Source organism: Hyperoodon ampullatus (genome assembly GCF_949752795.1).
Source record: "Hyperoodon ampullatus genome assembly, chromosome: 3".
Classification (NCBI taxonomy): Eukaryota; Metazoa; Chordata; class Mammalia; order Artiodactyla; family Ziphiidae; genus Hyperoodon; species Hyperoodon ampullatus.
Genome location: NC_136916.1, coordinates 53,474,895 through 53,502,317, shown reverse-complemented (window position 1 = coordinate 53,502,317; position 27,423 = coordinate 53,474,895). Strand labels below are relative to the sequence as shown.

General features: G+C 41.8%; 1 protein-coding gene across 2 annotated transcripts in view; it reads right to left on the bottom strand.

Moving 5' to 3' along the window:
* Positions 1 to 619: 619 nt before the first annotated feature.
* APH1B (aph-1 homolog B, gamma-secretase subunit) overlaps positions 620 to 27,423 on the bottom strand; it is a gene marked incomplete at both ends in the record, with an annotated part of 41,527 nt that continues 14,723 nt past the window's right edge. For both annotated transcript variants that reach the window (XM_079699941.1, XM_079699942.1), the window contains 2 exons: positions 620 to 787; positions 20,916 to 21,043. In XM_079699941.1, coding sequence (XP_079556067.1) covers positions 620 to 787; positions 20,916 to 21,043 — 296 coding nt within the window. The remainder of the gene's footprint in view (positions 788 to 20,915; positions 21,044 to 27,423) is intronic.

Sequence of the window (27,423 nt, the reverse complement as noted above, 5' to 3'; positions counted from 1 at the left end):
TTAATCAATAGCTTACTTTGGTTAAATGATCATAGTTAGTCAGTGCAATGTATTATTATAGTTAGAAGCACGGCCTACCATGTTCTCATAAAACAGGGTACCAGTGAAGGATGTGAAAACGGTTCACAGAGATAATAGCCCTTTAGCCTTCTGTGACTTCAAAACTCGAAAAGACAAAGGCTAACCAGGATTTGACCTTCAGATACTTACTTGCCCAACACAGGCCGAGTTAAGAGACAGCTAAACATCTGATTCTTATTCACTTACGGTGTTCTCAGGAAGTTCCTGTTTGGACACCGATGGTTCTCAACCTGGCTGCACATCAGAGTCATCTGGGAAGCTTTAAAAAATCACCAAATGCCCAGACCAATTAAATCTGGAGGGTGGAGTCCAGAAATCAGTATTCTTTATGCTTTCCCAGGTAGTTCTTTCTAATGTGCAGCCTGGCTGCACACCACTGATGAATCCCTTTCAGAAAGCTGTTGCATGAAAGCCATGCTGTATCTAGATAGTTTGTTTTTTTCTAATTCCACCAGGAAAAGGGATTTTTAGAAAAAGGCACCGTTGCGCTTCCTCTAAAGAGGCAGCTTACTGTTTGAGAAGCGCTGGTCCTTGGAGGTTATCTGGAGCGCTGGTTGAAGAGGAGGGAGTCCTTGTCTTGGCAAAGCAGGCAGAGTTTCAGGCTTCGGCAGCTGCCTCCAGAGACAAAGAAAGCCCAGATGCCCGTGAGCACCAGGATGATGTATGCCAACACCAGATTTAATCCAGAATAAGGACTTATGAAGGTCTGCAAGGGGAAAATAACAGCAAGCTTATTAAACATGTGGAGTAACCAAAGAAAAAGGAAAATATGAAATACTTTCAATAGCTGAGGTGTGTTTCACCAAACATGCGATGTATGTCATGCACCCACAAAGACACATAGGACTAACCTAGTCAACAGACACTAGCCCGTAAGTCTGTTTCTGTGTAAGTGAAATGGGACTGAGGTGAAACTAAAATAACGCCAGTAAGGCGCTTATGACAGGTTCTGGCACAGGGTATCTGAGAAGAGTCCTAATAACAATCATTGCCACATGGAACAGTTAGTGTTGTCACAGCTTCCCCAAGTCTTCCGTGTTGGTCTCCATGGCACGCGTGGCACGTTGAGGGCAGCAGCAGGAAGGGCCAGTGAGCGTGCCCGAGGTGCTGTGCTGTGTACTTATCACCTGGGTCACACATTCCAGTCCCACGATGATAACCTGTGAGCTAAGGGCCCATTTCATAGAAGAACAATCTCAGATTTAAGAACCTGACAGGTTAGGCATCCAGGAAAAGTGAAGCCAGATCTGGCTCTCAGAGTGAAAAGATGCTGGGTGTAGGAGAGCTCTTGACTAGAGTGAAGCAGGGGGCATCTCTGTCTAGCTGAGGATGGGCAGGGAAGTGCCCAGGGCTGGTGAAGATGCAGAAAGGCTGAGACGCGGAGAGTTTATTTGCCTTGAGCAAAAGGACAGCTTTTTAGAGGTGGGAACTGTAACCTGGCTGCCAAGCTTCTCTTTGGGTCTGTGGAGAGAAAATATTGGGTTGGCCAAAGGTTCACTCGTTTTTTTTCCGTAAGATGGCTGTAGTAGCACTTAGTTGTCTTTCACTTCATTCAAAACAATTTTGTTAGATTGTATGTGACAGCTGTCATATCAGCATGCGTTTAAAAAAAGACTTATCAAAATTGGTGACTTTTTGTGTAGCCATCTTAATATTGAAGATGGAGAAAAAAAGCAACATTTTCAGCATATTATGCTTTATTATTTCAAGAAAGGTAAAAACGCAACCGAAATGCAAAAAAGATTTGTGCAGTGTATGAAAAAGGTGCTGTGACTGATCGAACGTGTCAAAAGTGGTGGGCAAAGTTTCGTTCTGGAGATTTCTCACTGGACCATGCTCCACAGTTGGGTAGACCAGTTGAAGTCAATAGCAATCAAATCAAGACATTAACTGAGAACAATCAATTTTATACCACGCAGCAGATAGCCAACATACTCAAAATATCCAAATCAAGCATTGAAAATCATTTGCACCAGCTTGGTTATGTTCATCGCTTTGATGTTTGGGTTCCACATAAGTGAAAAAAACCTTCTTGACCGTATGTCTGCATGCGATTCTCTACTTAAACGTAATGAAAACGTTCCGTTTTTAAAACCAATTGTGATGGGCAGTGAAAAGTGGATACTATACAAGTATGGAACGGAAGAGATCGTGAGGCAAGCAAAATGAACCACCACCGACCACACCAAAGGCTGGTCTTCATCCAAAGAAGGTGACGTTGTGTAGATGGTGGGACTGAAAGGGAGTCCTTTATTACGAGCTCCTTCCGGAAAACCAAACGATTAATTCCAACAAGTACCGCTCCCAATTAGAGCAACTGAAAGCAGCACTCAACGAAAAGCGTCCAGAATAGTCAACAGAAAAAGCATAATCTTCCATCAGGATAATGCAAGACAACATGTTTCTTTGATGACCAGGCAAAAAACTGTTACAGCTTGGCTGGGAAGTTCTGATTCATCCACCACATTCACCACACATTGCAGCTTCGGATTTCCATTTATTTCGGTCTTCACAAAATTCTCTTAATGGAAAATATTTCAATTCCCTGGAAGACTGTAAAAGGCACCTGGAACAGTTCTTTGCTCAAAAAGATAATCAGTTTTAGGAAGACAGAATTATGAGGTTGCCTGAAAAATAGCAAAAGGTAGTGGAACAAAACAGTGAATACGCTGTTCAATAAAGTTCTTGGTGAAAATGAAATATGTGTATTTTGACTTAAAAAACCGAAGGAACTTCTTGGCCAATCCAATATATTCAAATGGCAACCCTAGAAGGTAATCAGAAGCCAGACCTAATGAAATACCCAACAGAAGATAGATGTTACATAACCAGGGCCCAGTTTTTAACCATTTCTGTGTTAACTGGCTCTTAGAGTTAGCAAGAAAGTGAGACAAGTCCAGGTTACTTTAGTAAAAATCCTTAGTATTAAGGGAACGTGAGGGAATAGCATCTTTTTCAGCCGCACAATTGCTGAGGGTTCCAAAAGTTCATTTAAAAACTGCTGATGAGAGTCGGAGCGCAGGGAGAGGACTGGGGCTGGCGGCAGGAAGAGAGCCTGAAGGGGTTAGTGCTAGCCCGGAGGGAGTCCGGGGAAAGGGTCTGGAGCTACCGGAGAGGCAAGAGACTTTTTTCCCTTTTGTTGCCTGGTGCGCGAGGAGAGGGCATTCCCCTCCCTCCCCTCTGCCTGAGTGAGCCAGAGCCCCCGAATCAGCGGCTCCTTTAAACCCGTCCTGTCTGAGCGAAGAACGGACGCCCTCCGGCGACCTACGCGCAGAGGCGGGGCCAGGTCCAAGGCTGAGACCCGGGAGTTGTGAGAGCAGAGACAGGGAAATCTCTCTGTGCAGCCTCCGAGGCAGCGGATTAAAGCTCCACGGTCCATTTGATGTGCCCTGCGTCTGTGGAGTGCATGAATGGACAGCGAATCATCCCAAATTGAGGAAGTGGACCTTGAGGACAAGATTTAAGACTTCCCCCCCCCCTTTTTTTTTCCTCTTTTTACAACGAATTATCTCAAATTAAGGAGGTGGACTTAGCAAGATTTCAGACTTTTCGCCCTTTTCCTCTTTTTACAACGAATTATCCCAAATCGAGGAGGTGGACTTGGAGAGCAAGATTTTTGATTTTTCCCCCTGCTCTCTTTTTGTGAATGTGTATGTGTAATCTTCTGTGTAAGATTCTCTCTGTATAGCTTTGCTTCCACCATATGTCCCAGGGTTCTATCGGTCCGTGTTTTTTTTTCAATAATTACTTTTTAATTTTAATAACGCTACTATATTTCATACTTTATTCTATTTTACTTTACCTGCTCTTTCTTTTTTTCCTCCCTTCCCTTCCTCCCTCCCTCCCTCCGCTCCTCCTTTCCTTCTTTCTTTTTCTTTCCTCCCTCCCTCCCTCCCACCCTTCTTCTTTCCACTTTTTCTTTCCTACCTCCCTCCCTCCCTCCCTCCTGTCTTTCTTTCTTTCTTTCCTTCCTCCCTCCCTCCCTCCCTTCTTCCATTCACTCTTCCTTTTGCTTTCATTCCTCCCACCCTCCCTCCTTTCTTTCCTTCTTTCTTTCCATCCTTCCTCCCTCCCTCCCTCCTTTCTTTCTTTCTTCCTTCCTTCCTTTCTTCCCTTCTTCCTTTCTTTCCCTCTCTCTTTCTTTCTTCTACTAATTATTTCTTTCTACTTTTTCTCACTGTTATTCTGAGCTGGGTGGATGAAAGGCTCTTTGTGCTGCAGCCAGGAGTCAGTGCTGTGCCTCTGAAGTGGGAGAGCCAACTTCAGGACACGGGTCCACAAGAGACCTCCCAGCTCCACATAATATCAAGCAGCGAAAATCTCCCAGGGATCTCCATCTCAACACCAGCACCCAGCTTCAGTCAACGACCAGCAAGCTACAGTGCTGGTCACCCTATGCCAAGCAACTAGCAAGGCAGGAACACAACCCCACCCATTAGCAGAGAGGCTACCTAAAAACATAAGGCCACAGGCACCCCAAAACACACCACCAGACGTGGACCTGTCCACCAGAAAGACAAGATCGAGCCTCAACCACCAGAACACAGGCATTAGTCCCCCCCACCAGGAAGCCTACACAACCTACTGAAACAACCTTAGCCACAGGGGACAGACACCAAAAACAACGGGAACTACGAATCTGCAGCCTGCAAAAAGGAGACCCCAAACACAGTAACATAAGCAAAATGAGAAAGCAGAAAAACACACAGCAGGTGAAGGAGCAAGATAAAAACCTACCAGACCTAACAAATGAAGAGGTAATAGGCAGTCTACCTGAAAAAGAATTCAGAATAATGATAGTAAAGCTGATCCAAGATTCTATTTCCCAGATCCAAAATCTTGGAAATAGAATAGACAATATGCAAGAAACAGTTAACAAGGACCTAGAAGAACTAAAGATGAATCAAGCATCGATTAAAAACACAATAAATGAAATGAAAAATACTCTAGATGGGATCAATAGCAGAATAACTGAGGCAGAAGAACGGATAAGTGAGGTGGAAGATAAAATAGTGGAAATAACTGCTGCAGAGCAAAATAAAGAAAAAAGAATGAAAAGAACAGAGGACAGTCTCAGAGACCTCTGGGACAACATTAAACGCACCAACATTCGAATTATAGGGGTTCCAGAAGAAGAAGAGAAAAAGAAAGGGACTGAGAAAATATTTGAAGAGATTATAGTTGAAAACTTCCCTAATATGGGAAAGGAAATAGTTAATCAAGTCCAGGAGGCACAGAGAGTCCCATACAGAATAAATCCAAGAAGAAATACACCAAGACACATATTAATCAAACTGTCAAAAATTAAACACAAAGAAATCATATTAAAAGCAGCAAGGGAAAAACAACAAATAACACACAAGGGAATCCCCATCAGGTTAACAGCTGATCTCTCAGCAGAAACTCTACAAGCCAGAAGGGAGTGGCAGGACATAATTAAAGTGATGAAGGAGAGAAACCTGCAACCAAGATTACTCTACCCAGCAAGGATCTCATTCAGATTTGATGGAGAAATTAAAACCTTTACAGACAAGCAAAAGCTGAGAGAGTTCAGCACCACCAAACCAGCTTTACAACAAATGCTAAAGGAACTTCTCTAGGCAAGAAACACAACAGAAGGAATATACCTACAATAACGAACCCAAAGCAATTAAGGAAATGGGAATAGGAACATACATATCAATAATTACCTTAAATGTAAATGGACTAAATGCTCCCACCAAAAGACACAGAGTGGCTGAATGGATACAAAAACAAGACCCATATATATGCTGTCTACAAGAGACCCACTTCAGACCTAGAGACACATACAGATTGAAAGTAAGGGGATGGAAAAAGATATTCCATGCAAATGGAAATCAAAAGAAAGCTGGAGTAGCAATTCTTATATCAGACAAAATAGACTTTAAAATAAAGACTATTAGAAGAGACAAAGAAGGACACTACATAACGATAAAGGGATCGATCCAAGAAGAAGATATAACAATTGTAAATATTTATGCACCCAACATAGGAGCACCTCAATACATAAGGCAAATACTAACAGCCATAAAAGGGGAAATCGACAGTAACACAATCATAGTAGGGGACTTTAACACCCCACTTTCACCAATGGACAGATCATCCAAAATGAAAATAAATAAGGAAACACAAGCTTTAAATGATACATTAAACAAGATGGACTTAGTTGATATTTATAGGACATTCCATCCAAAAACAACAGAATACACATTTTTCTCAAGTGCTCATGGAACATTCTCCAGGATAGATCATATCTTGGGTCACAAATCAAGCCTTGGTAAATTTAAGAAAATTGAAATTGTATCAAGTATCTTTTCCGACCACAATGCTATGAGACTAGACATCAATTACAGGAAAAGATCTGTAAAAAATGCAAACACATGGAGGCTAAACAATACACTACTCAATAACGAAGTGATCACTGAAGAAATCAAAGAGGAAATTAAAAAATACCTAGAAACAAATGACAATGGAGACACGACGACCCAAAACCTATGGGACGCAGCAAAAGCAGTTCTAAGGGGGAAGTTTATAGCAATACAATCCCACCTTAAGAAACAGGAAACATTTCGAGTAAACAACCTGACCCTGCACCTAAAGCAATTAGAGAAAGAAGAACAAAAAACCCCCAAAGTTAGCAGAAGGAAAGAAATCATAAAGATCAGATCAGAAATAAATGAAAAAGAAATGAAGGAAACGATAAACCAAACTAAAAGCTGGTTCTTTGAGAAGATAAACAAAATTGACAAACCATTAGCCAGACTCATCAAGAAAAGAAGGGAGAAGACTCAAATCAATAGAATTAGAAATGAAAAAGGAGAAGTAACAACTGACACTGCAGAAATACAAAAGATCATGAGAGATTACTATAAGCAACTCTATGCCAATAAAATGGACAACCTGGAAGAAATGGACAAATTCTTAGAAATGCACAACCTGCCAAGACTGACTCAGGAAGAAATAGAAAATATGAATAGACCAATCACAAGCACTGAAATTGAAACTGTGATTAAAAATCTTCCATCAAACAAAAGCCCAGGACCAGATGGCTTCACAGGCGAATTCTATCAAACATTTAGAGAAGAGCTAACACCCATCCTTCTCAAACTCTTCCAAACAATATCAGAGGAAGGAACACTCCCAAACTCATTCTACGAGGCCACCATCGCCTTGATACCAAAACCAGGCAAGGATGTCACAAAGAAAGAAAACTACAGGCCAATATCACTGATGAACATAGATGCAAAAATCCTCAACAAAATACTAGCAAACAGAATCCAACAGCACATTAAAAGGATCATACACCATGATCAAGTGGGGTTTATTCCAGGAATGCAAGGATTCTTCAATATACGCAAATCAATCAATGTGATACACCATATTAACAAGTTGAAGGAGAAAAACCATATGATCATCTCAATAGATGCAGAGAAAGCTTTCGACAAAATTCAACACCCATTTATGATAAAAACCCTGCAGAAAGTAGGCATAGAGGGAACTTTCCTCAACATAATAAAGGCCATATATGACAAACCCACAGCCAACATTGTCCTCAATGGTGAAAAACTGAAACCATTTCCACTAAGATCAGGAACAAGACAAGGCTGCCCACTCTCACCACTCTTATTCAACCTAGTTTTGGAAGTTTTAGCCACAGCAATCAGAGAAGAAAAGGAAATAAAAGGAATCCAAATTGGAAAAGAAGAAGTAAAGCTGTCACTGTTTGCAGATGACATGATACTATACATAGAGAATCCTAAAGATGCTACCGAAAAACTACTAGAGCTAATCAATGAATTTGGTAAAGTAGCAGGATACAAAATTAATGTACAGAAATCTCTGGCATTCCTGTACACTAATGATGAAAAATCTGAAAATGAAATCAAGAAAACACTCCCATTTACCATTGCAACAAAAAGAATAAAATATCTAGGAATAAACCTACCTAAGGAGACAAAAGACCTGTATGCAGAAAATTATAAGACACTGATGAAAGAAATTAAAGATGATACAAATAGATGGAGAGATATACCATGCTCCTGGATTGGAAGAATCAATATTGTGAAAATGACTCTACTACCCAAAGCAATCTACAGATTCAATGCAATCCCTATCAAACTACCACTGGCATTTTTCACAGAACTAGAACAAAAAATTTCAAAATTTGTTTGGAAAAACAAAAGACCCCGAATAGCCAAAGCAATCTTGAGAACGAAAAATGGAGCTGGAGGAATCAGGCTCCCTGACTTCAGACTATACTACAAAGCTACAGTAATTAAGACAGTGTGGTACTGGCATAAAAACAGAAAGATAGATCAGTGGATCAGGATAGAAAGCCCAGAGATAAACCCACGCACATATGGCCAACTTATCTTTGATAAAGGAGGCAGGAACGTACAGTGGAGAAAGGACAGCCTCTTCAATAAGTGGTGCTGGGAAAACTGGACAGGGACATGTAAAAGTATGAGATTAGATCATTCCCTAACACCATACACAAAAATAAGCTCAAAATGGATTAAAGACCTAAATGTAAGGCCAGAAACTATCAAACTCTTAGAGGAAAACATAGGCAGAACACTCTATGACATAAATCACAGCAAGATCCTTTTGGACCCACCTCCTAGAGAAATGGAACTAAAAACAAAGATAAACAAATGGGACCTAATGAAACTTCAAAGCTTTTGCACAGCAAAGGAAACCATAAACAAGACCAAAAGACAACCCTCAGAATGGGAGAAAATATTTGCAAATGAAGCAACTGACAAAGGATTAATCTCCAAAATTTATAAACAGCTCATGCAGCTCAATAGCAAAAAAACAAACAACCCAATCCAAAAATGGGCAGAAGACTTAAATAGGCATTTCTCCAAAGAAGATATACAGACTGCCAACAAACACATGAAAGAATGCTCAACATCATTAATCATTAGAGAAATGCAAATCAAAACTACAATGAGATATCATCTCACACCAGTCAGAATGGCCATCATCAAGAAATCTAGAAACAATAAATGCTGGAGAGGGTGTGGAGAAAAGGGAACACTCTTGCACTGCTGCTGGGAATGTGAATTGGTACAGCCACTATGGAGAACAGTATGGAGGTTCCTTAAAAAACTAAAAATAGAACTACCATATGACCCAGCAATCCCACTACTAGGCATATACCCTGAGAAAACCATAATTCAAAAAGAGACATGTACCAAAATGTTCATTGCAGCTCTATTCACAATAGCCCGGAGCTGGAAACAACCTAAGTGTCCATCATCGGATGAATGGATAAAGAAGATGTGGCACATATATACAATGGAATATTACTCAGCCATAAAAAGAAACGAAACTGAGCTATTTGTAATGAGGTGCATAGACCTAGAGTCTGTCATACAGAGTGAAGTAAGTCAGAAAGAGAAAGACAAATACCGTATGCTAACACATATATATGGAATTTTAAAAAAAATGTCATGAAGAACCTAGAGGTAAAACGGGAATAAAGACACAGACCTACTTGAGAATGGACTTGAGGATATGGGGAGGGGGAAGGGTAAGCTGTGACAAAGCGAAAGAGAGGCATGGACATATATACAGTACCAAACGTAAGGTAGATAGATAGTGGGAAGCAGCCACAGAGCACAGGGAGATCAGCTCGGTGCTCTGTGACCGCCTGGAGGGGTGGGATGGGGAGGGTGGGAGGGAGGGAGATGCATGAGGGAAGGGATGTGGGAACAGATGTATATGTATGACTAATTCACTTTGTTATAAAGCAGAAACTAATAATAAAAAAAAAAAAAAAAAAAAAAACTGCTGATGAGATGTTGCGAGGTACTAGTGCAGACCACAGTGCCCATCCTAATGGAGCTTATATGCCAGTAAGGGAGACAAGTAATGAATGAAGAAACAAATAATTCCAAATTGTGATGAATGCCAGGACAGAATAACTACAACTGAGATGTGCTAGCATAGGTAAGAACAAGGCAATCTACCTAGGGGGCGTCAAGGAAGGCGCTGAGGAAGCAGCATTTAATCTGAGACTTACAGGAGGAGGAGGGAGCCAGCCTGGTGTAGACCAAGGGAGGGAACCAAAGGAGGGCAAAGAGTTCATTTCAGCTGAGAACCTGAGAGTTGATATAAATGATGTGTAGGGATGGAAGGGTAAGCACTGAGATAGGAGAGGAAGGCAGGGGCCAGCTACACAGCATGTTGGTGAGGAGGGTGAATTTTATCCTCAGTGCAGTGGAGGTGCACAGAAGGGTTTTAGGTCGGGGAGGTGAATGATTTTAGATTATTTATTTGTTTATTTTTTGGCTGCCCTGCACTTGTGGGATCTTAGTTCCCCAACCAGGGATTGAACCCAGGCCATGGAAGTGAAAGCGCCAAGTCCTAACCGCTGGACCACCAAGGAATTCCCATGATTTTAGATTTTTTAAACTGCAGATAATGGATTCAAGGAGGCTATGGTGAAAGCAGGGAGACTAGTCAGGAAGACTCTGCACTGAATGAGGAGGGTACAGGTTGGTGACTTAGTCCAGGGTAATGGTGGTAGAGATGGAGAGAGCAGATGATAGGAAGTGATGGGAGTTGCTGGTGGATGGAATGTGAGGGAAAGGGAGAGGCCAAGAATGACTTCCATGTTTCTGGCTTTAGGCAAATGGCGGTGCTATTTAATGAGATACAAAAAGACTTGAGGAAGACCAAGCTTAAAAGACTTGGACTTAATAAGAACCTGCTGTATAAAAAAAATAAAGCAGTCTTAGAAGCGTGGTTGGACAGAAGGCAAAATGCGCTAGAAGCATGAAAGAAGCAGAGACAGAGTTTGCGGAGATAACGCTTTGAGAAATTTTGCTGCGATGGGAACCAGAAAAAAAAGTCATAGCTCGAAGGAGAACAGGCAATAATGAAGAGTTTTATTTCAGATATGTCTATATGCTGGTGAAGAAAGGGATAGGCTGGTGATGTAGGAGAGAGGGCACAGTCAAAGGAGTAAAGTCCTTAAGTAGGAAGGAATTAGGTCTGAAGCCCAAGTGGAGGGACTGACTGGCCTTTTTTTTTTTTTTTTTTTGACTGGCCTTTGATAGAAGAAAGGATACTTCCTGTGCTGGGCCAGGGTAAGGTGGGGAGATGGGTTCTTCTTAACAAACAAGAGGCTCTGACTGGGTCAGTCTGTCACCTCTGCCCAGCAGGGGTAGCAGGGGGAGTGCCTCCAAGGCACCTCACCGTCCTCACCCTCACCCTGCCTGCACATGCCCTTGGATTCAGGATACAAAGAGTGACAAGATAAGGTCCCATCACTGATGATCAAACTCTAATTAGAGAGGTAGATGTAAAAATTGTATCAAATAAAATAATGCTGGCTGGGGAGGGGGGTTATAACACAGCTATAAATAAGGGCTAGTGATAGTGCTGAGTCAGAAATGTGCCCCTTTTCCAGGGAGGCCTCAGGTGAAACGCTCAGGAGTTTTCCAAACTGACCTAGGTTAGCAGTCATTGCAGATAAACCAGCACGAACAAAGGCACTCCCTGCTGGGGAGCCACACTGGATCAATTTAGATGGAGGGTACGGTGTGAACCATGGGGAGCAGCAAGAGGTAAGGTGTGCACCAGTAAAATCAGTAAGAGGCTTACGTCAAACAAAGAAGTCTGCGTTTTACTCCACTGGCCTCTGCTACAGCTCTTCTCCTCCCCAGTACACCTGGCTTCAGGACACCTGGCTCCTGGGGCTCCGCTACTTCACTAAGTTGCTCCTTCCCAGTCTCCTTTGCTGGCTCCTCTTCTTGCCCCAACCTCAAGGCTGAAATGCCCCAGGCCTTACTCCTTGGGCCGATTCTCTTGTCTGCTTATACTCACTTCTTGTAATCATCTCTTCGAGCCTGGATTTCTCTCCCAAACTCCAGACTTTTTCATCCAACTGCCTAACTGACTTCTCCACTTCAATGTCCAATAGGCGCCCCCAAGGTAACGTGCCCAAAGAGAACTCCTGATCTCCCTCACAAGCTTCGCCATCCCAGCTGATGGCAAGTCCATCCTTCTAGTTATCCAGGCCAAAAACTTTGAAGACATCCTTGGCTCCTCTTCTTCTCTCCCTTGCCTTATCCAGTCTGTCAGGAAATACTGTTGGCTCTACTTTCAAAAATATGTCCTGAAACTGAACATTTCTCATTATTTCCACTGCTATCTCACCCAAGTTGTCACCATCCTTCTCTTGATGACTGTAATCTCTTCCCCCATTACAGTCTACTCTGAACACAGCAGTCAAAATGATCCTTTTAAAACGTGATTCAAGTCATGTCCCTGTACTCAACACCCTACAATGACTCCCATTTCACTGAGAGTAAAAAGCTCAAATCTTGCATTATCTAGATGTGGTTCTCATTTCCAACCTCTACTTCCATCCCCAACTTCAAATCTGTGACAGTATCTGCTACTAACTTACCCAGGCGCACTGGTTCTGGCCACCCTCACTTCCATAAACATGCCAAGCATGTTCCTTAGTCTTAGGACTTTGCCACTAGCTGTTTTAATCTTGGATGCTCTTTCTCCAGGCAGCCACATGGCCACCTTGACTTTTTTGTTCAAATGTCACCTTCACAATGAAGCCTACTTTTGACTACATAGTTCAAAAATTCAACATCCCCAGCCCACACAATCTGGAACCCTTTTAACCTGCTCTACTTTCCCTTTTTTCCCATAGCACCTATCAATTTCTAATATACTATAAAACTTTTTATTATGTCTATTGCTTACTGCATCTCTCTCCACTAGATGGTAAAGGCAGGGTCTTTGTTTTTTTCACTAAATTTTTTTTTTTTTTTTGCGGTATGCGGGCCTCTCACTGTTGTGGCCTCTCCCGTTGTGGAGCACAGGCTCCGGACGCACAGGCTCAGCAGCCATGGCTCACGGGCCCAGCCGCTCCACGGCATGTGGGATCTTCCCAGACCGGGGCACGAACCCGTGTCCCCTGCATCGGCAGGCAGACTCTCAACCACTGCGCCACCAGGGAAGCCCTAAATTGTTTTGTTTGCCTAGAACAGTGCCTGGAACATAGAAAGCTATTTGTCAAGTGAATAAATGGCCAACTGGATCCATAAGAAGGATATTTTCTTTTTCTTGCAACTTCCTTTCTGTTTATTAAAGTGTACATAGTAGAAAATTTGGAACATGCCAAAAACCATAAAGAATAAAAGAATCTGCCCAAAAATGAAAGCTGTTAATATATATATATATTTTTTTGCGGTACGCGGGCCTCTCACTGTTGTGGCCTCTCCCGTTGAAGAGCACAGGCTCCAGACGCGCAGGCTCAGCAGCCATGGCTCACGGGCCCAGCCGCTCCGCGGCATGTGGGATCTTCCCGGACAGGGGCACGAACCCATATCCCCCGCATCGGCAGGCGGACTCTCAACCACTGTGCCACCAGGGAAGCCCAGCTGTTAATATTTTAACACACTCTCTCGCCAGTGTTTTTTCCATTAAGATTTGACTTTATGGTCCTGAACCAAGATGGCGGAGTAGAAGGACATGCTCTCATGCCCTCTTGCGAGAACACCAGAATCACAACTAGCTGCTGGACAATCATCGACAGGAGGACAGTGGAACTCACCAAAAAAGATACCCCACATCCAAAGACAAAGGAGAAGCTACAATGAGACGGTAGGAGGGGCGCAATCACAGTAAAATAAATCCCATAATTGCTGGGTGGATGACTCACAGACTGGAGAACACTTATACCACGGAAGTCCACCCACTGGAGTGAAGGTTCTGAGACCGACGTCAGGCTTCCCAACCTGGGGGTGCAGCAACGGGAGGAGGAATTCCCAGAGAATCGGACTTTGAAAGCTAGTGGGATTTGACTGCAGGACTTCGACAGGACTGGGGGAATCAGAGACTCCACTCTTGGAGGGCACACACAAAGTAGTGTGCACATCGAGACCCAGGGGAAGGAGCAGTGACCACAGGGAAGACTGAACCAGACCTACCTGCTAGTATTGGAGGGTCTGCTGCAGAGGCAGGGGGTGGCTGTGGCTCACCATGGGGACAAGGACACTGGCAGCAGAAATTCCAGGAAGTACTCCTTGGCGTGAGCTCTCCCAGAGTCCGACATTAGCCCCACCAAAAAGCCAGCTAGGCTTGTGTTGGGTTGCCTCAGGCCAAACAACCAACAGGGAGGGAACCCAGCCCCACCCATCAGCAGTCAAGCAGACTAAAGTTGAGCTCTGCCCACCAGAGCAACAGTCAGCTCTATCCACCACCAGTCCCTCTCATCAGGAAACTTGCACAAGCCTCTTAGATAGCCATCTCCACCAGAGGGCAGACAGTAGAAGCAAGAAGAACTACAATCCTGAAGCCTGTGGAAAAAAAAACCACATTCACAGAAAGATAGACAAGATGAAAAGGCAGAGGGCTATGTACCAGATGAAGGAACAAGATAAAACTCCAGAAAAACAACTAAATGAAATGGAGATAGGCAACTTTCCAGAAAAAGAACTCAGAATAATGATAGAGAAGATGATCCAGGACCTTGGAAAAAGAATGGAGGCAAAGACCGAGACCGATGCAAGAAATGTTTAACAGAGACCTAGAAGAATTAAAGAACAAACAAACAGAGATGAACAATACAATAACTGAAATGAAAAATACACTAGAAGGAATCAATAGCAGAATAACTGAGGCAGAAGAATGCATAAGTGACCTGGAAGACAGAATGGTGGAATTCACTGCTGCAGAACAGAAAAAAGAATGAAAAGAAATGAAAACAGCCTAAGAGACCTCTGGGACAACATTAAACACAACAACATTCACATTAGAGGGGTCCCAGAAGGAAAAGAGAGAGAGAAAGGGCCCGAGAAAATATGTGAAGAGATTACACTCGAAAACTTAACTAACATGGGAAAGGAAATAGTCACCCAAGTCCAGGAGGCGCAGAGAGTCCCATACAGGATACACCCAAGGAGAAACACACCAAGACACATAGTAATCAAACTGGCAAAAATTAAACACAAAGAAAAATTATTGAAAGCAGCAAGGGAAAAACAACAAATAACATACAAGGGAACTCCCATAAGGTTAACAGATGATTTCTCAGCAGAAACTCTACAAAGCAGAAGGGAGTGGCATGATATACTTAAAGTGATGAAAGGGAAGAAACTACAACCAAGATTACGTTACTCAGCAAGGATCTCATTCAGATTCGATGGAAAAATCAAAAGCTTTACAGACAAGCAAGAGCTAAGAGAATTCAGCACCACCAAACCAGCTCTACCACAAATGCTAAAGGAACTTCTCTAAGTGGGAAACACAAGAGAAAAAAAGGACCTACAAAAACAAACCCAAAACAATTAAGAAAATGGTCATAGGAACATACATATCGATAATTACCTTAAACGTGAATGGATTAAATGCTCCAACCAAAAGACACAGACTGGCTGAATGGATACAAAAACAAGACCCATCTATATGCTGTCTACAAGAGACGCACTTCAGACCTAGGGACACGTACAGACTGAAAGTGAGGGGATGGAAAAACATATTCCATGCAAATGGAAATCAAAAAAAGCTGGAGTAGCAATACTCACATCAGATAAAATAGACTTTAAAATAAAGAATGTTACAAGAGACAAGGAAAGACACTACATAATGATCAAGGGATCAATCCAAGAAGAAGATATAACAATTATAAATACATACGCACCCAACACAGGAGTACCTCAATGCATAAGGCCAACTGCTAACAGCTATAAAAGAGGAAATCGACAGTAACACAATAAGAGTGGGGGACTTTAACACCTCACTTACACCAATGGACAGATCATCCAAAATGAAAATAAATAAGGAAACAGACGCTTTAAATGACACAACAGACCAGATAGATTTAATTGATATTTATAGGACATTCCATGCAAAAAGAGCAGATTACACTTTCTTCTCAAGTGCACACAGAACATTCTCCAGGATAGATCACATCTTGGGTCACAAATCAAGCCTCAGTCAATTTAAGAAAATTGAAATCATATTAAGCATCTTTTCTAATCATAACGCTATGACATTAGAAATCAATTACAGGGGAAAAAACGTAAAAAACACAAACACATGGAGGCTATACAATACGTTACTAAATAACCAAGAGATCACTGAAGAAATCAAAGAGGAAATCAAAAAATACCTAGAGACAAATGACAATGAAAACACGACGGTCCCAAACCTATGGGATGAAGCAAAAGCAGTTCTAAGAGGGAAGTTTATAGCTATACAAGCCTACCTCAAGAAACAAGAAAAATCTCAAATAAACAATCTAAACTTACACCTAAAGGAACTAGAGAAAGAAGAACAAACAAGACCCAAAGTTAGCAGAAGGAAAGAAATCATAAAGATCATAGTAGAAATAAATGAAACAGAAACAAAGAAAACAATAGCAAAGATCAATAAAACTAAAAGCTGGTTCTTTGAGAAGATAAACAAAAATGATAAACCATTAGCCAGACTCATCAAGAAAAAGAGGGAGAGGACTCAAATCAATAAAATAGGAAATGAAAAAGGAGAAGTTACAACAGACACCACAGAAATACAAAGCATCCTAAGAGACTACTACAAGCAACTCTATGCCAATGCCAATAAAATGGACAACCTGGAAGAAATGGACAAATTCTTAGAAAGGTATAACCTTCCAAGACTGGACCAGGAAGAAATAGAAAATATGAACAAACCAGTCACAAATAATGAAATTGAAACTGTGATTAAAAATCTTCCAACAGGGCTTCCCTGGTGGCGCAGTGGTTGAGGGTCCGCCTGCAGATGCAGGGGACACAGGTTCGTGCCCCAGTCCGGGAAGGTCCCACATGCCGCGGAGTGGCTGGGCCCGTGAGCCATGGCCGCTGAGCCTGCGCGTCAGGAGCCTGTGCTCCACAACGGGAGAGGCCACAACAGTGAGAGGCCCGCGTACCGCAAAAAAAAAAAAAAAAATCTTCCAACAAACAAAAGTCCAGGACCAGATGGCTTCACAGGTGAATTCTATCAAACATTTAGAGACAAGCTAACACCCATCCTTCTCAAACTCTTCCAAAAAATTACAGAGGAAGGAATACTCCCAAACTCATTCTATGAGGCCACCATCACCCTGATACCAAAACCAGACAAGGATACTACAAAAAAAGAAAATTATAGACCAATATCACTGATGAATATAGATGCAAAAATCCTCAAGAAAATACTAGCAAACAGAATCCAACATCACATTAAAAGGATCATACACCATGATCAAGTGGGATTTATCCCAGGGATGCAAGGATTCTTCTATATATGCAAATCAATCAATGGGATACACCATATTAACAAACTGAAGATTAAAAACCATATGATCAACTCAACAGATGCAGAAAAAGCTTTTGACAAAATTCAACACCCATTTATGATATAAACTCTCCAGAAAGTGGGCAGAGGGAACCTACCTCAACATCATAAAGGCCATATACAAGAACCCCATAGCAAACATCATTCTCAATGGTGAAAAACTGAAAGCATTTTCTCTAAGATCAGGAGCAAGACAAGGATGTCCACTCTCACCACTATTATTCAACATAGTTTTGGAAGTCCTAGCCACGGCAATCAGAGAAGAAAAAGAAATAAAAGGAATACAAATTGGAAAAGAAGAAGTAAAACTGTCACTGTTTGCAGATGACATGATACTATACATAGAGATCCTAAAGATGCCACCAGAAAACTACTAGAGCTAATCAATAAATTTGATAAAGTTGCAGGATACAAAATTAATGCACAGAAATCTTTTGCATTCCTACACACTAATGATGAAAAATCTGAAGGAGAAATTAAGGAAACACTCCCACTTACCACTGCAACAAAAAGAATAAAATACCTAGGAATAAAATTACCTAGGGAGACAGAAGACCTGTATGCAGAAAACTGTAAGACACTGATGAAAGAAATTAAAGATGATCCAAACAGATGGAGAGATATACCATGTTCTTGGATTGGAAAATCAATATTGTGAAAATGACTATACTACCCAAAGCAATCTACAGATTCCATTCAACCCCTATCAAATTACCAATGGCATTTTTTATAGAGCTAGAACAAAAAAATCTTAAAATTTGTATGGAGACACTAAAGACCCTGAATAGCCAAAGCACTCTTGAGGGAAAAAAACGGAGCTGGAGGAATCAGACTTCCTGACTTCAGACTATATTACAAAGCTACAGTAATCAAGGCAATATGGTACTGACACAAAAACAGAAACAGAGATCAATGGAACAAGATAGAAAGCCCAGAGATAAACCCACGCACCTATGGTCAACTAATCTATGACAAAGGAGGCAAGGATATACAATGGAGAAAAGACAGTCTCCTCAGTAAGTGGTGCTGGGAAAACTGGACAGTTACATGTAAAAGAATGAAATTAGAACACTCCTTAACACCATACACAAAAATAAACTCAAAATGGATTAGAGACCTAAATGTAAGACCAGACACTATAAAACTCTTAGAGGAAAACATAGGAAGAACACTCTTTGACATAAATCACAGCAAGACCTTTTCTGATCCATCTCCTAGAGGAACGGAAATAAAAAGAAAAATCAACAAATGGGACCTAATGAAACATAAAAGCATTTTCACAGCAAAAGAAACCATAAACAAGACGAAAAGACAATCCTCAAAATGGGAGAAAATACTTGCAAGCGAATCAACAGACAAAGGATTAATCTCCAAAATATATAAACAGCTCATGCAGCTCAGTATTAAAAAAACAAACAACCCAATCCAAAAATGGGCAGAAGACCTAAATAGACATTTCTCCAAAGAAGACATACAGATGGCCAAGAAGCACATGAAAAGCTGCTCAACATTACTAATTATTAGAGAAATGCAATTCAAAACTACAATGAGGTACCACCTCACACCAGTTAGAATGGGCGTCATCAGAAAATCTACAAACAATAAATGCTGGAGAGGGTGTGGAGAAAAGGGAACCCTCTTGCGCTGTTGGTGGGAATGTAAATTGATACAGCCACTATGGAGAACAGTATGGAGGTTCCTTAAAAAACTAAAAATCGAATTACCATATGATCCAGCAATCTCACTACTGGGCATATACCCTGAGAAAACCATAATTCAAAAAGACACATGCACCCCAATGTTCACTGCAGCACTATTTACAATAGCCAGGACATGGAAGCAACCTAAATGCCTATCGACAGACGAATGGATAAAGAAGATGTGGTACATATATACAATGGAATACTACTCAGCCATAAAACGGAACGAAATTGGGTCATTTGTTGGGACGTGGATGGAACTAGAGACTGTCATACAGAGTGAAGTAAGTCAGAAAGAGAACAACAAATATATTAACACATATATGTGGGACCTAGAAAAATGGTACAGATGAACCAGTTTGCAGGGCAGAAATTGAGACACAGATGTAGAGAACAAATGTATGCACACCAAGGGGGAAAAGCAGTGGCAGGCGGGGGTGGTGGTGATGAACTGGGAGATTGGGGTTCACATGTACACACTGATGTGTATAAAATGGATGACTAGGGCTTCCCTGGTGGTGCAGTGGTTGAGAGTCTGCCTGCCGATGCAGGGGACACGGGTTCGTGTCCCGGTCCGGGAAGATCCCACATGGCTGGGCCCATGAGCCATGGCCGCTGAGCCTGCGCGTCCGGAGCCTGTGCTCCGCAATGGGAGAGGCCACAACAGGGAGAGAGGCCCGCGTACCGCCAAAAATAAAAAAATAAAAAAATAAAGGATAACTAATAAGAACCTGCTGTATAAAAAAATATATAAAATAAAATCAAAAAGTTTAAAAAAAAAGATTTGACTTTACATAGCTGCCGTCATATTAAGGGTAACTTTAGTATCCTGTATGACTGAAAGGTTTTAGGTAAGAAAGGCAATAAGATTGTTTTTTAGATGGAACAGAGAACAAGAAGCCCAGTATAAGAAAACCTGATATGAACTCTAAATGGATGGAGAGGAGAGAAACATGAGGCAGGACACCATCAGAAGGAAGCTTTTCAATACTGTAGGTGAGAAATGATAAAGGTCTGGACAAAGCAGTGGCTGGGATAATTCTGATGTAAGTATATGACACATTACAATTAAACTAAGACCAAAGCATTAAACAGTGCTTAAACAATACATCAAGTATTCTTTTTAAATTACTTTTGAAAACTGGCATTATAACGTCAGTGAGGAGAGAGTAAGATGGGCACTCTTGACATTGATCAGAATGCGTAAAAATAGTACAACCCTTGTACAGCGTATTTTAGCAATTTGCATCAGGGGCTTTAAAAATATTCACACCATTTGACTTCAAAAATCCATTCCTTGGAATCTAAACAATGAATTGAAAAAGTTTCACACACAAAGTTGTTCCAGACAGCATTATAATAAACAAAAGTAGAAAAACAAGTTATCAATCAGTTAAGCAAACTATAACTTTATGTAATGATCTAAAGCCACTAAAACTTAAATATTAAAAGGATTTATAATAACATGGAAATTGTTTAAGATGTGTTACATAACATAAGCATAATGCAAGCCTATTTCAGTTTGACTCTACCCACTAAAAGAAAGACACATATCAAAAAAAACCCCAAAAAACTTTTATGAGACCAACCAACAAATTAATAGTTATCTTTCTATGGTAAGAGATGATTTATCTATCATTCATTCACTTCTTTCTTTTAAATGACTTTTCTGAATTTCCTCATTTTCCTATGAGCATGTATTTCATTCAGAGTGGAATCTACCACTTTAGATATGCAGACTTGAGCTCCAAAAACCAGTTTGAGCACAGTAGCAATACTCACCAGGGCTGACACCAGTAGATGGATCAGAAGAACTACAAGCAGGGTGTACCACTTTTTCTTCTCACAGCCATCAAAAAACACAATGCCCCAGAACGTGTGCAGCAATATGATCACCAGAGTCATGAAAGCTGAAAGACAGGCAACCATTAGTGCCCAGTCACAGGACAACAAACCCCAAAGCCCACTAAACACCTAGTCCTGGGACAACGCTCTTGGGGTACCCCACACTACTCTGAGGGTTCAACCCTATCTGACAGAAGCGGGACCCTGACACATATTTGCTTGAATAGTAACTGTGAGAGCAACATTCCTGAACCAGGGGGCCAACTCTGAAGCAGCTTCTCATCTAGAACGTGAACTTGTGAAACAAAAAGTCAACTTGGGGGCTTCCCTGGTGGCGCAGTGGTTGGGGGTCCACCTGCCGATGCAGGGGACACGGGTTCGTGCCCCGGTCTGGGAGGATCCCACATGCCGCGGAGCGGCTGGGCCCGTGAGCCGTGGCCGCTGGGCCTGCGGGTCTGGAGCCTGTGCTCCGCAGCGTGAGAGGCCACAACAGTGAGAGGGCTGCATACCTCAAAAAAAAAAAAAAAAAAAGTCAACTTGGATCTGGCTTTCAAGGAGTTTCTCTTAGGAATGCAATAAAACTACTGTGATATCTAATCAGCTTTTCTCCAAATTAGCCTTCTGCACTAATTGCGAAACTCCCACCCTCCCCCGACACCACGCCACACAGCATGTGGGATCTTAGTTCCCTGACCAGGGATCAAACCAGCACACCCCCAACCCCACATTGGAAACTCGAAGTCTTAACCAACGGACTGCCAGGGAGGTCCCTGAGAAACTTTTCTCAATTAAAAGAAGTGTCTTTGGGCTTCCCTGGTGGCGCAGTGGTTGAGAATCTGCCTGCCAATGCAGGGGACACGGGTTCAAGCCCTGGTTTGGGAAGATCCCACATGCCGCAGAGCAACTGGGCCCATGAGCCACAATTACTGAGCCTGCGCATCTGGAGCCCGTGCTCCGCAACAAGAGAGGCCGCGATAGTGAGAGGCCCGCGCATCGCGATGAAGAGGGGCCCCCACTTGCCACAACTAGAGAAAACCCTCGCACAGAAACAAAGACCCAACACAGCCATAAATAAATAAATTAATTGTTTTTAAAAAAGTGTCTTCAATTTAAACAAGGCTTCTCATTAAAGTGAAATTTCTCCTTGGATTTTTTAAGAACAATGGAAGATAAAAATATTAGAAATTGCAGTAATTATCCAAGATTCTTTCTTTTTTTAACATCTTTATTGGAACATAATTGCTTTACAATCGTGTGTTAGTTTCTGCTTTATAACAAAGTGAATCAGGTATACATATACACATGTCCCCATATCTCCTCCCTCTTGCGTCTCCCTCCCACCCTCCCTATCCCACCCCTCTAGGTGGACACAAAGCATGAGCTGGTCTCCCTGCTTCCCACTAGTGGGCTGCTTCCCACTAGCTATCTATTCTACATTTGGTAGTGTGTATATGTCCACGCCACTCTCTCACTTCATCCCAGCTTACCCTTCCCCCTCCCCATATCCTCAAGTCCATTCTTTACGTCTGCGTCTTTATTCCTGTCCTGCCCCTAGGTTCTTCAGAACCATTTGTTTTTTAACTCGCTACACATAATTCAATTTCGTTTTTTTTCTTTTTTTCAATTAATTAATTTATTCATTTATTTTATTTTTGGCTGTGTTGGGTCTTCGTTTCTGTGCGAGGGCTTTCTCTAGTTGTGGCGAGCGGGGGCCACTCCTCATTGCGGTGCGCGGGCCTCTCACTATCGCGGCCTCTCTTGTTGCAGAGCACAGGCTCCAGACGCGCAGGCTCAGTAATTGTGGCTCACAGACCCAGTTGCTCTGCGGCATGTGGGATCTTCCCAGACCGGGGCTCGAACCCGTGTCCCCTGCATTGGCAGGCAGATTCTCAACCACTGCGCCACCAGGGAAGCCCGGTAAATTCTTTAAAGCAGAGGAGGGATTTTAAAAAAGAGAAAAAACTTTGGGACAATGGTAGACGAAACTAAAACGATGCATTTTAATTCCATTGATGATCCCTCAAAGGTCAGTTTCCCTGAAGACAGATGCCTGTTTATGTGATGGTGTAGAGGTGAGACAACTGAAAACACCCAGGAGTTAATTTTATGTCACAAAAAAGACCAGAGTAGAAATTGTGATCTATAGACACAGATGTTCAAACTCTAAGGTTTTTCTAAAGCCTACACATCAATTACATGTCAAGAGAAAGAAATGACATCATTAATGAGTCATCTGTTCATGAGCTATGTGAAAGGAAGATCAAAATGGAGTTAGTATTGCTAAGAGAACTCTCCAAATGGAGCCGGGTGGCCATTAAGGAAGTGTAACTTAGGCATGGCTCAGCCGAGATGGAGTCTGACATTTTGACCTGATGAAGTCATCCAGGACACCTGCCAGAAACTCAAGACACTTATTGAACCTTTACCCTAAAATAACTCATGACAGTCTATCCACTTATTGGACCCCTACTCTAAAACAACTTGTGATTCCTTAAGGACAAATATTTTCCGACTTAGGTCAATCACAATTCTCACCAGGCAACTTTTAACAACCTCATCGCCTATTGTCTTTACAAGCCCGAGTCTATTTCTTCCTTGGAACACTCTTTCAAGATTACACGAAACTGTCTCCTGACTTGCAATTCTTTTTTTTTTAATTAATTAATTAATTATAATTGGCTGCATTGGGTCTTCATTGCTGCGCGTGGGCTTTCTCTTGTTTCAGTGAGCGGGGGCTACTCTTCCTTGTGGTGTGCGGGCTTCTCATCGCGATGGCTTCTCTTGCTGTGGAGCACAGGCTCTAGGCATGGGCTTCAGTAGTTGTGGTATGCGGGCTCAGTAGTTGTGGCTCACGGGCTCTAGAGCTCAAGCTCAGTAGTTGTGGCGCACGGGCTTAGTTGCTCCATGGCATGTGGGATCTTCCCAGACCAGGGCTCGAACCCGTGTCCCCTGCATTGGCAGGCAGATTCTTAACCACTGAGCCACCAGGGAAGTCCCTGACTTGCAATTCTTAAGACCCCAAATAAACTCTTTTCTTATTTGCAGCCTCCTGCATTATCTTTTGTTTGACAGCTATATCTGCCCTTTCTTCTATGCATTATCACATATATTGAAGCCAGCCAATTATCCTCCTGTGATCAAGTCCTAGAGTTCAGCTACTTGGAAAATGCTCTTACTTATGGACTTTTCAGTTCATTCTCATCCAAAAGAGCATTACTCTGTTTCAGACAAACATTCTCAAGATATCATTAGCCCTCAACTTTCTTTCAAATTCTAGGTGGATATTTCTGTTTGCAAGGCTCTTTCCTGCTAAAAATTATCTCTGATGGATTGGCCCTGTCTCCAAAGTAAAGTCCAAGCATCTCAGGTTAGCATCGAAGGCCCTCTACAACCTAGACCCAAATTACTATCCTTTACTAATCTTCAAACATATCCTACATGGAAGAAAACCAGAACTCTTACTTATACTCTGTCTATGCCTCTATGCTTTCACTTTTTGTTTTTTAACTGATTACCCCTTTTGCCTGAATGCTGTACACCTCACCACCAGCCTACCCATTTCACTCCATCCAAATCTTACTTTTATTTAACATCTAGCTCAGTGCCATCTCCTTGGTGAATTCATCCTGATACCTACTTTCTTTTTTAAAACACTCCACACACATTTACTGAGAACCTAGAGAGTCTGGCCTGAAGATGATGCCTATGAACTATGAGTCACACACTCCTGAGCTGGAATCCTAGCTCCATGGTACGGCTTTGGGCAAGCTATTCCAACCCCTCTGAGCTTCTGTTTCCTTTATTTCTAAAATGCAAATAATGCCCCTGGGTTGCTGTGCAGGGAAGAACAGTGCTTTGCAAACCACAGTTTTTCAATAAATGACAACTACTATGTGCTATGGTCTCCAGATTCAAAGATGAACATAAGCCAGGACCTTGAATTTAGTGAGTCTGTACTAACAGGCGGGAAAGTGAAGCAAAGCAGCACGCAATTACCACATTCATCCAAGCTTCCTGGGCACTTGACTATGTTTTAAAATGCACTCTTGTTCACTCTTATAGATTATTTCTTCCTCTGACATTGTATTACTCGCACATTTACTTTCTTCCTCCCCTCTTTTATTAATCCATACAAAGATTTATTAGCACCCACTATGGGCCAGGCAATAAGGCTATCACGGTGAACAAAATACAGTCCCATGGAACTTCCTTTTCAGAAAAGAAGCGCGTCGTTTCAGTTTACTGTTTTATTAACACAATATCTAAAAAGGATCTCTCAAGACATTTATTAAAACATTGTATATTCCTACTTGACTGCTTATATATTCAGCTAGCACTACTTTCTGGCTAGCTTCTATAGTCGTAAGTCTTTACTATTACAATGTGCTATTTAGATTACTGGGATTTATTGTTTGTTTCCTCTGCAACTGGTTAGAGGTCCAACAGAAACTGAGCCCTGGATATCTAAACTATTCTGTCACATACATGTAGCTAGAGCTACACACATACTATTTTGAAACTTCTCTCTAATAAATGGAATTAACTGCAGCTAGAAATGAAGATTTGTTAATAGTATCTCTAGGGTACTATCTTTCAATTACTAAACCTTTCTCATGTCATGTTCCTAAATATATAAAATTCTCAAAGTCCTTCAGTGAGTTTAACCCTAAAATATGCTTTGTTCTTTTTTATTTTTATTTTTTTGGCCACACTATGCAGCATGCTGGATCTCAGTTCCCCAACAAGGGATCGAACCCATGTGCCCTGCAGTGGAAGCGCGGAGTGCTAACCACTGGACCACCAGGGAATTCCCATTGCTTTGTTCTAATATTCTTAAAAGTAGAAAAAAACAAAAACACTTTTCTGAGTTAACCATGAGAATATCAAAATTATATCCTTTTATCGTCCAGATTAATAAAAAGAGCTCCCATAATTTTAATGTTTTGGAACATTAATCAGAAAGCTGAAGAGTTCTAACAAGTATTTTACATCTGTTTGTGAAATTATATTTCAATACTTTGCTAATGGACTTCCTTTTCTAATAATCTTTTACACATTCTCTTGGTAGAGAATGTTTCAATCCAACCTACTTCTAAGCAAAATGTTTCAGTGTTATCTTTAAGATGCTACATTTACTATTTGGCTCTTTAATCCTTTCCTGAACATAGCCCAAACACTAGCACACAGATTCATAAATATCTTCATTTTCACGCTTGTCCCTCTCTCCCTCATTCCTGATATCTACTTTTCTGTTCTTGCAAAGACAATGGCCTAATATAGCTATAGATCCTAATACTGGATCCAGCCAGCATGGAAACTGCTGTCATCTGGCTTCCCCTGACAACTTCAGAGCATCTCTATAACCAGGCCAGAGAGCTCCAAGGCCTGCTGCTGGATGGTGGCAACGACAGAGGAGGACTTCCCAAAGCCAAGGCTTAGCCTCAGCTGCCCAGAGATAGGATGTGATTACCAAAGGGCTTCTGGATGCTTTTTCCGAGGAAGAGAAGGGTCTGGGACTTCAAGGCTCTGCGAAGTGACAGACTCTCCTCCATCCCTCTTGGTTGCAGAAACTCACCAGATTCTGGAGAGATCTCCAATGACCTAGCCCAATTCAGGACCCAGAACTAAACAAGTGTTTTTGAAAATGCCTTTCCTGCAATAAAGATTTAACTTTACATTTTTGCTTTAAAAAATGTAACAGGATTCTGTGACCTAGTTTATTGTAATGTAGATGTACATATATTACTAAGCAAGTAACATTCTCCAGATAACATAAGACATTTTGAAAACCATCTCATATGACACAGCCATAAGAAAGGCATAGTACTGTCCCTTCATACCAACCAGATCAAAAAGAAAATGTCCTGAAAGCAATCTGAATATAAACAAATATAATGATACAAAATATCATTTCAGATTTATGAAAATGCTCCTGAAGGATGTTCATGAGCTGAACAGACTGCCAAGGAAGCAATGTTACATTTACAGTCCCCCTAGCAGATGGTGAAGAATGATGAAATTCTCTCCCCCAATTAGCCCATCAGTGTGGAGAGTCAGTGTTGGGAAGCCCCTTAGAAGTTGCTGATCTAGTCCCCTGTGCAATGAAAAAGCAGATCCCACAGGGTCCACTTCAAATACTTCCAGTTTAGGAGCTTATTTCATCAAAACAGTCACTGTGGGAAAGTTCCCTCTAAAAGCGAACCCAAATCTGGCCTTTCAACTCGGTGATTCTCAAGTGGGGGGATTTTGCCCCCAGAGGTCACTTGTCAATATCTGTAGACATTTTTGGTTGCCACACTGGGGGTGGGCTGCTTCTGGCATCTGGTGGATAGAAGCCAGGGACGCTGCTGAACACCCTACAGTACACAAGACAATCCCCCCCCGAAAAAAGAACCCCAAAAGTCAACAGTAACGAGGTTGAGAACCCTGCTCCAGCTCCTGATTA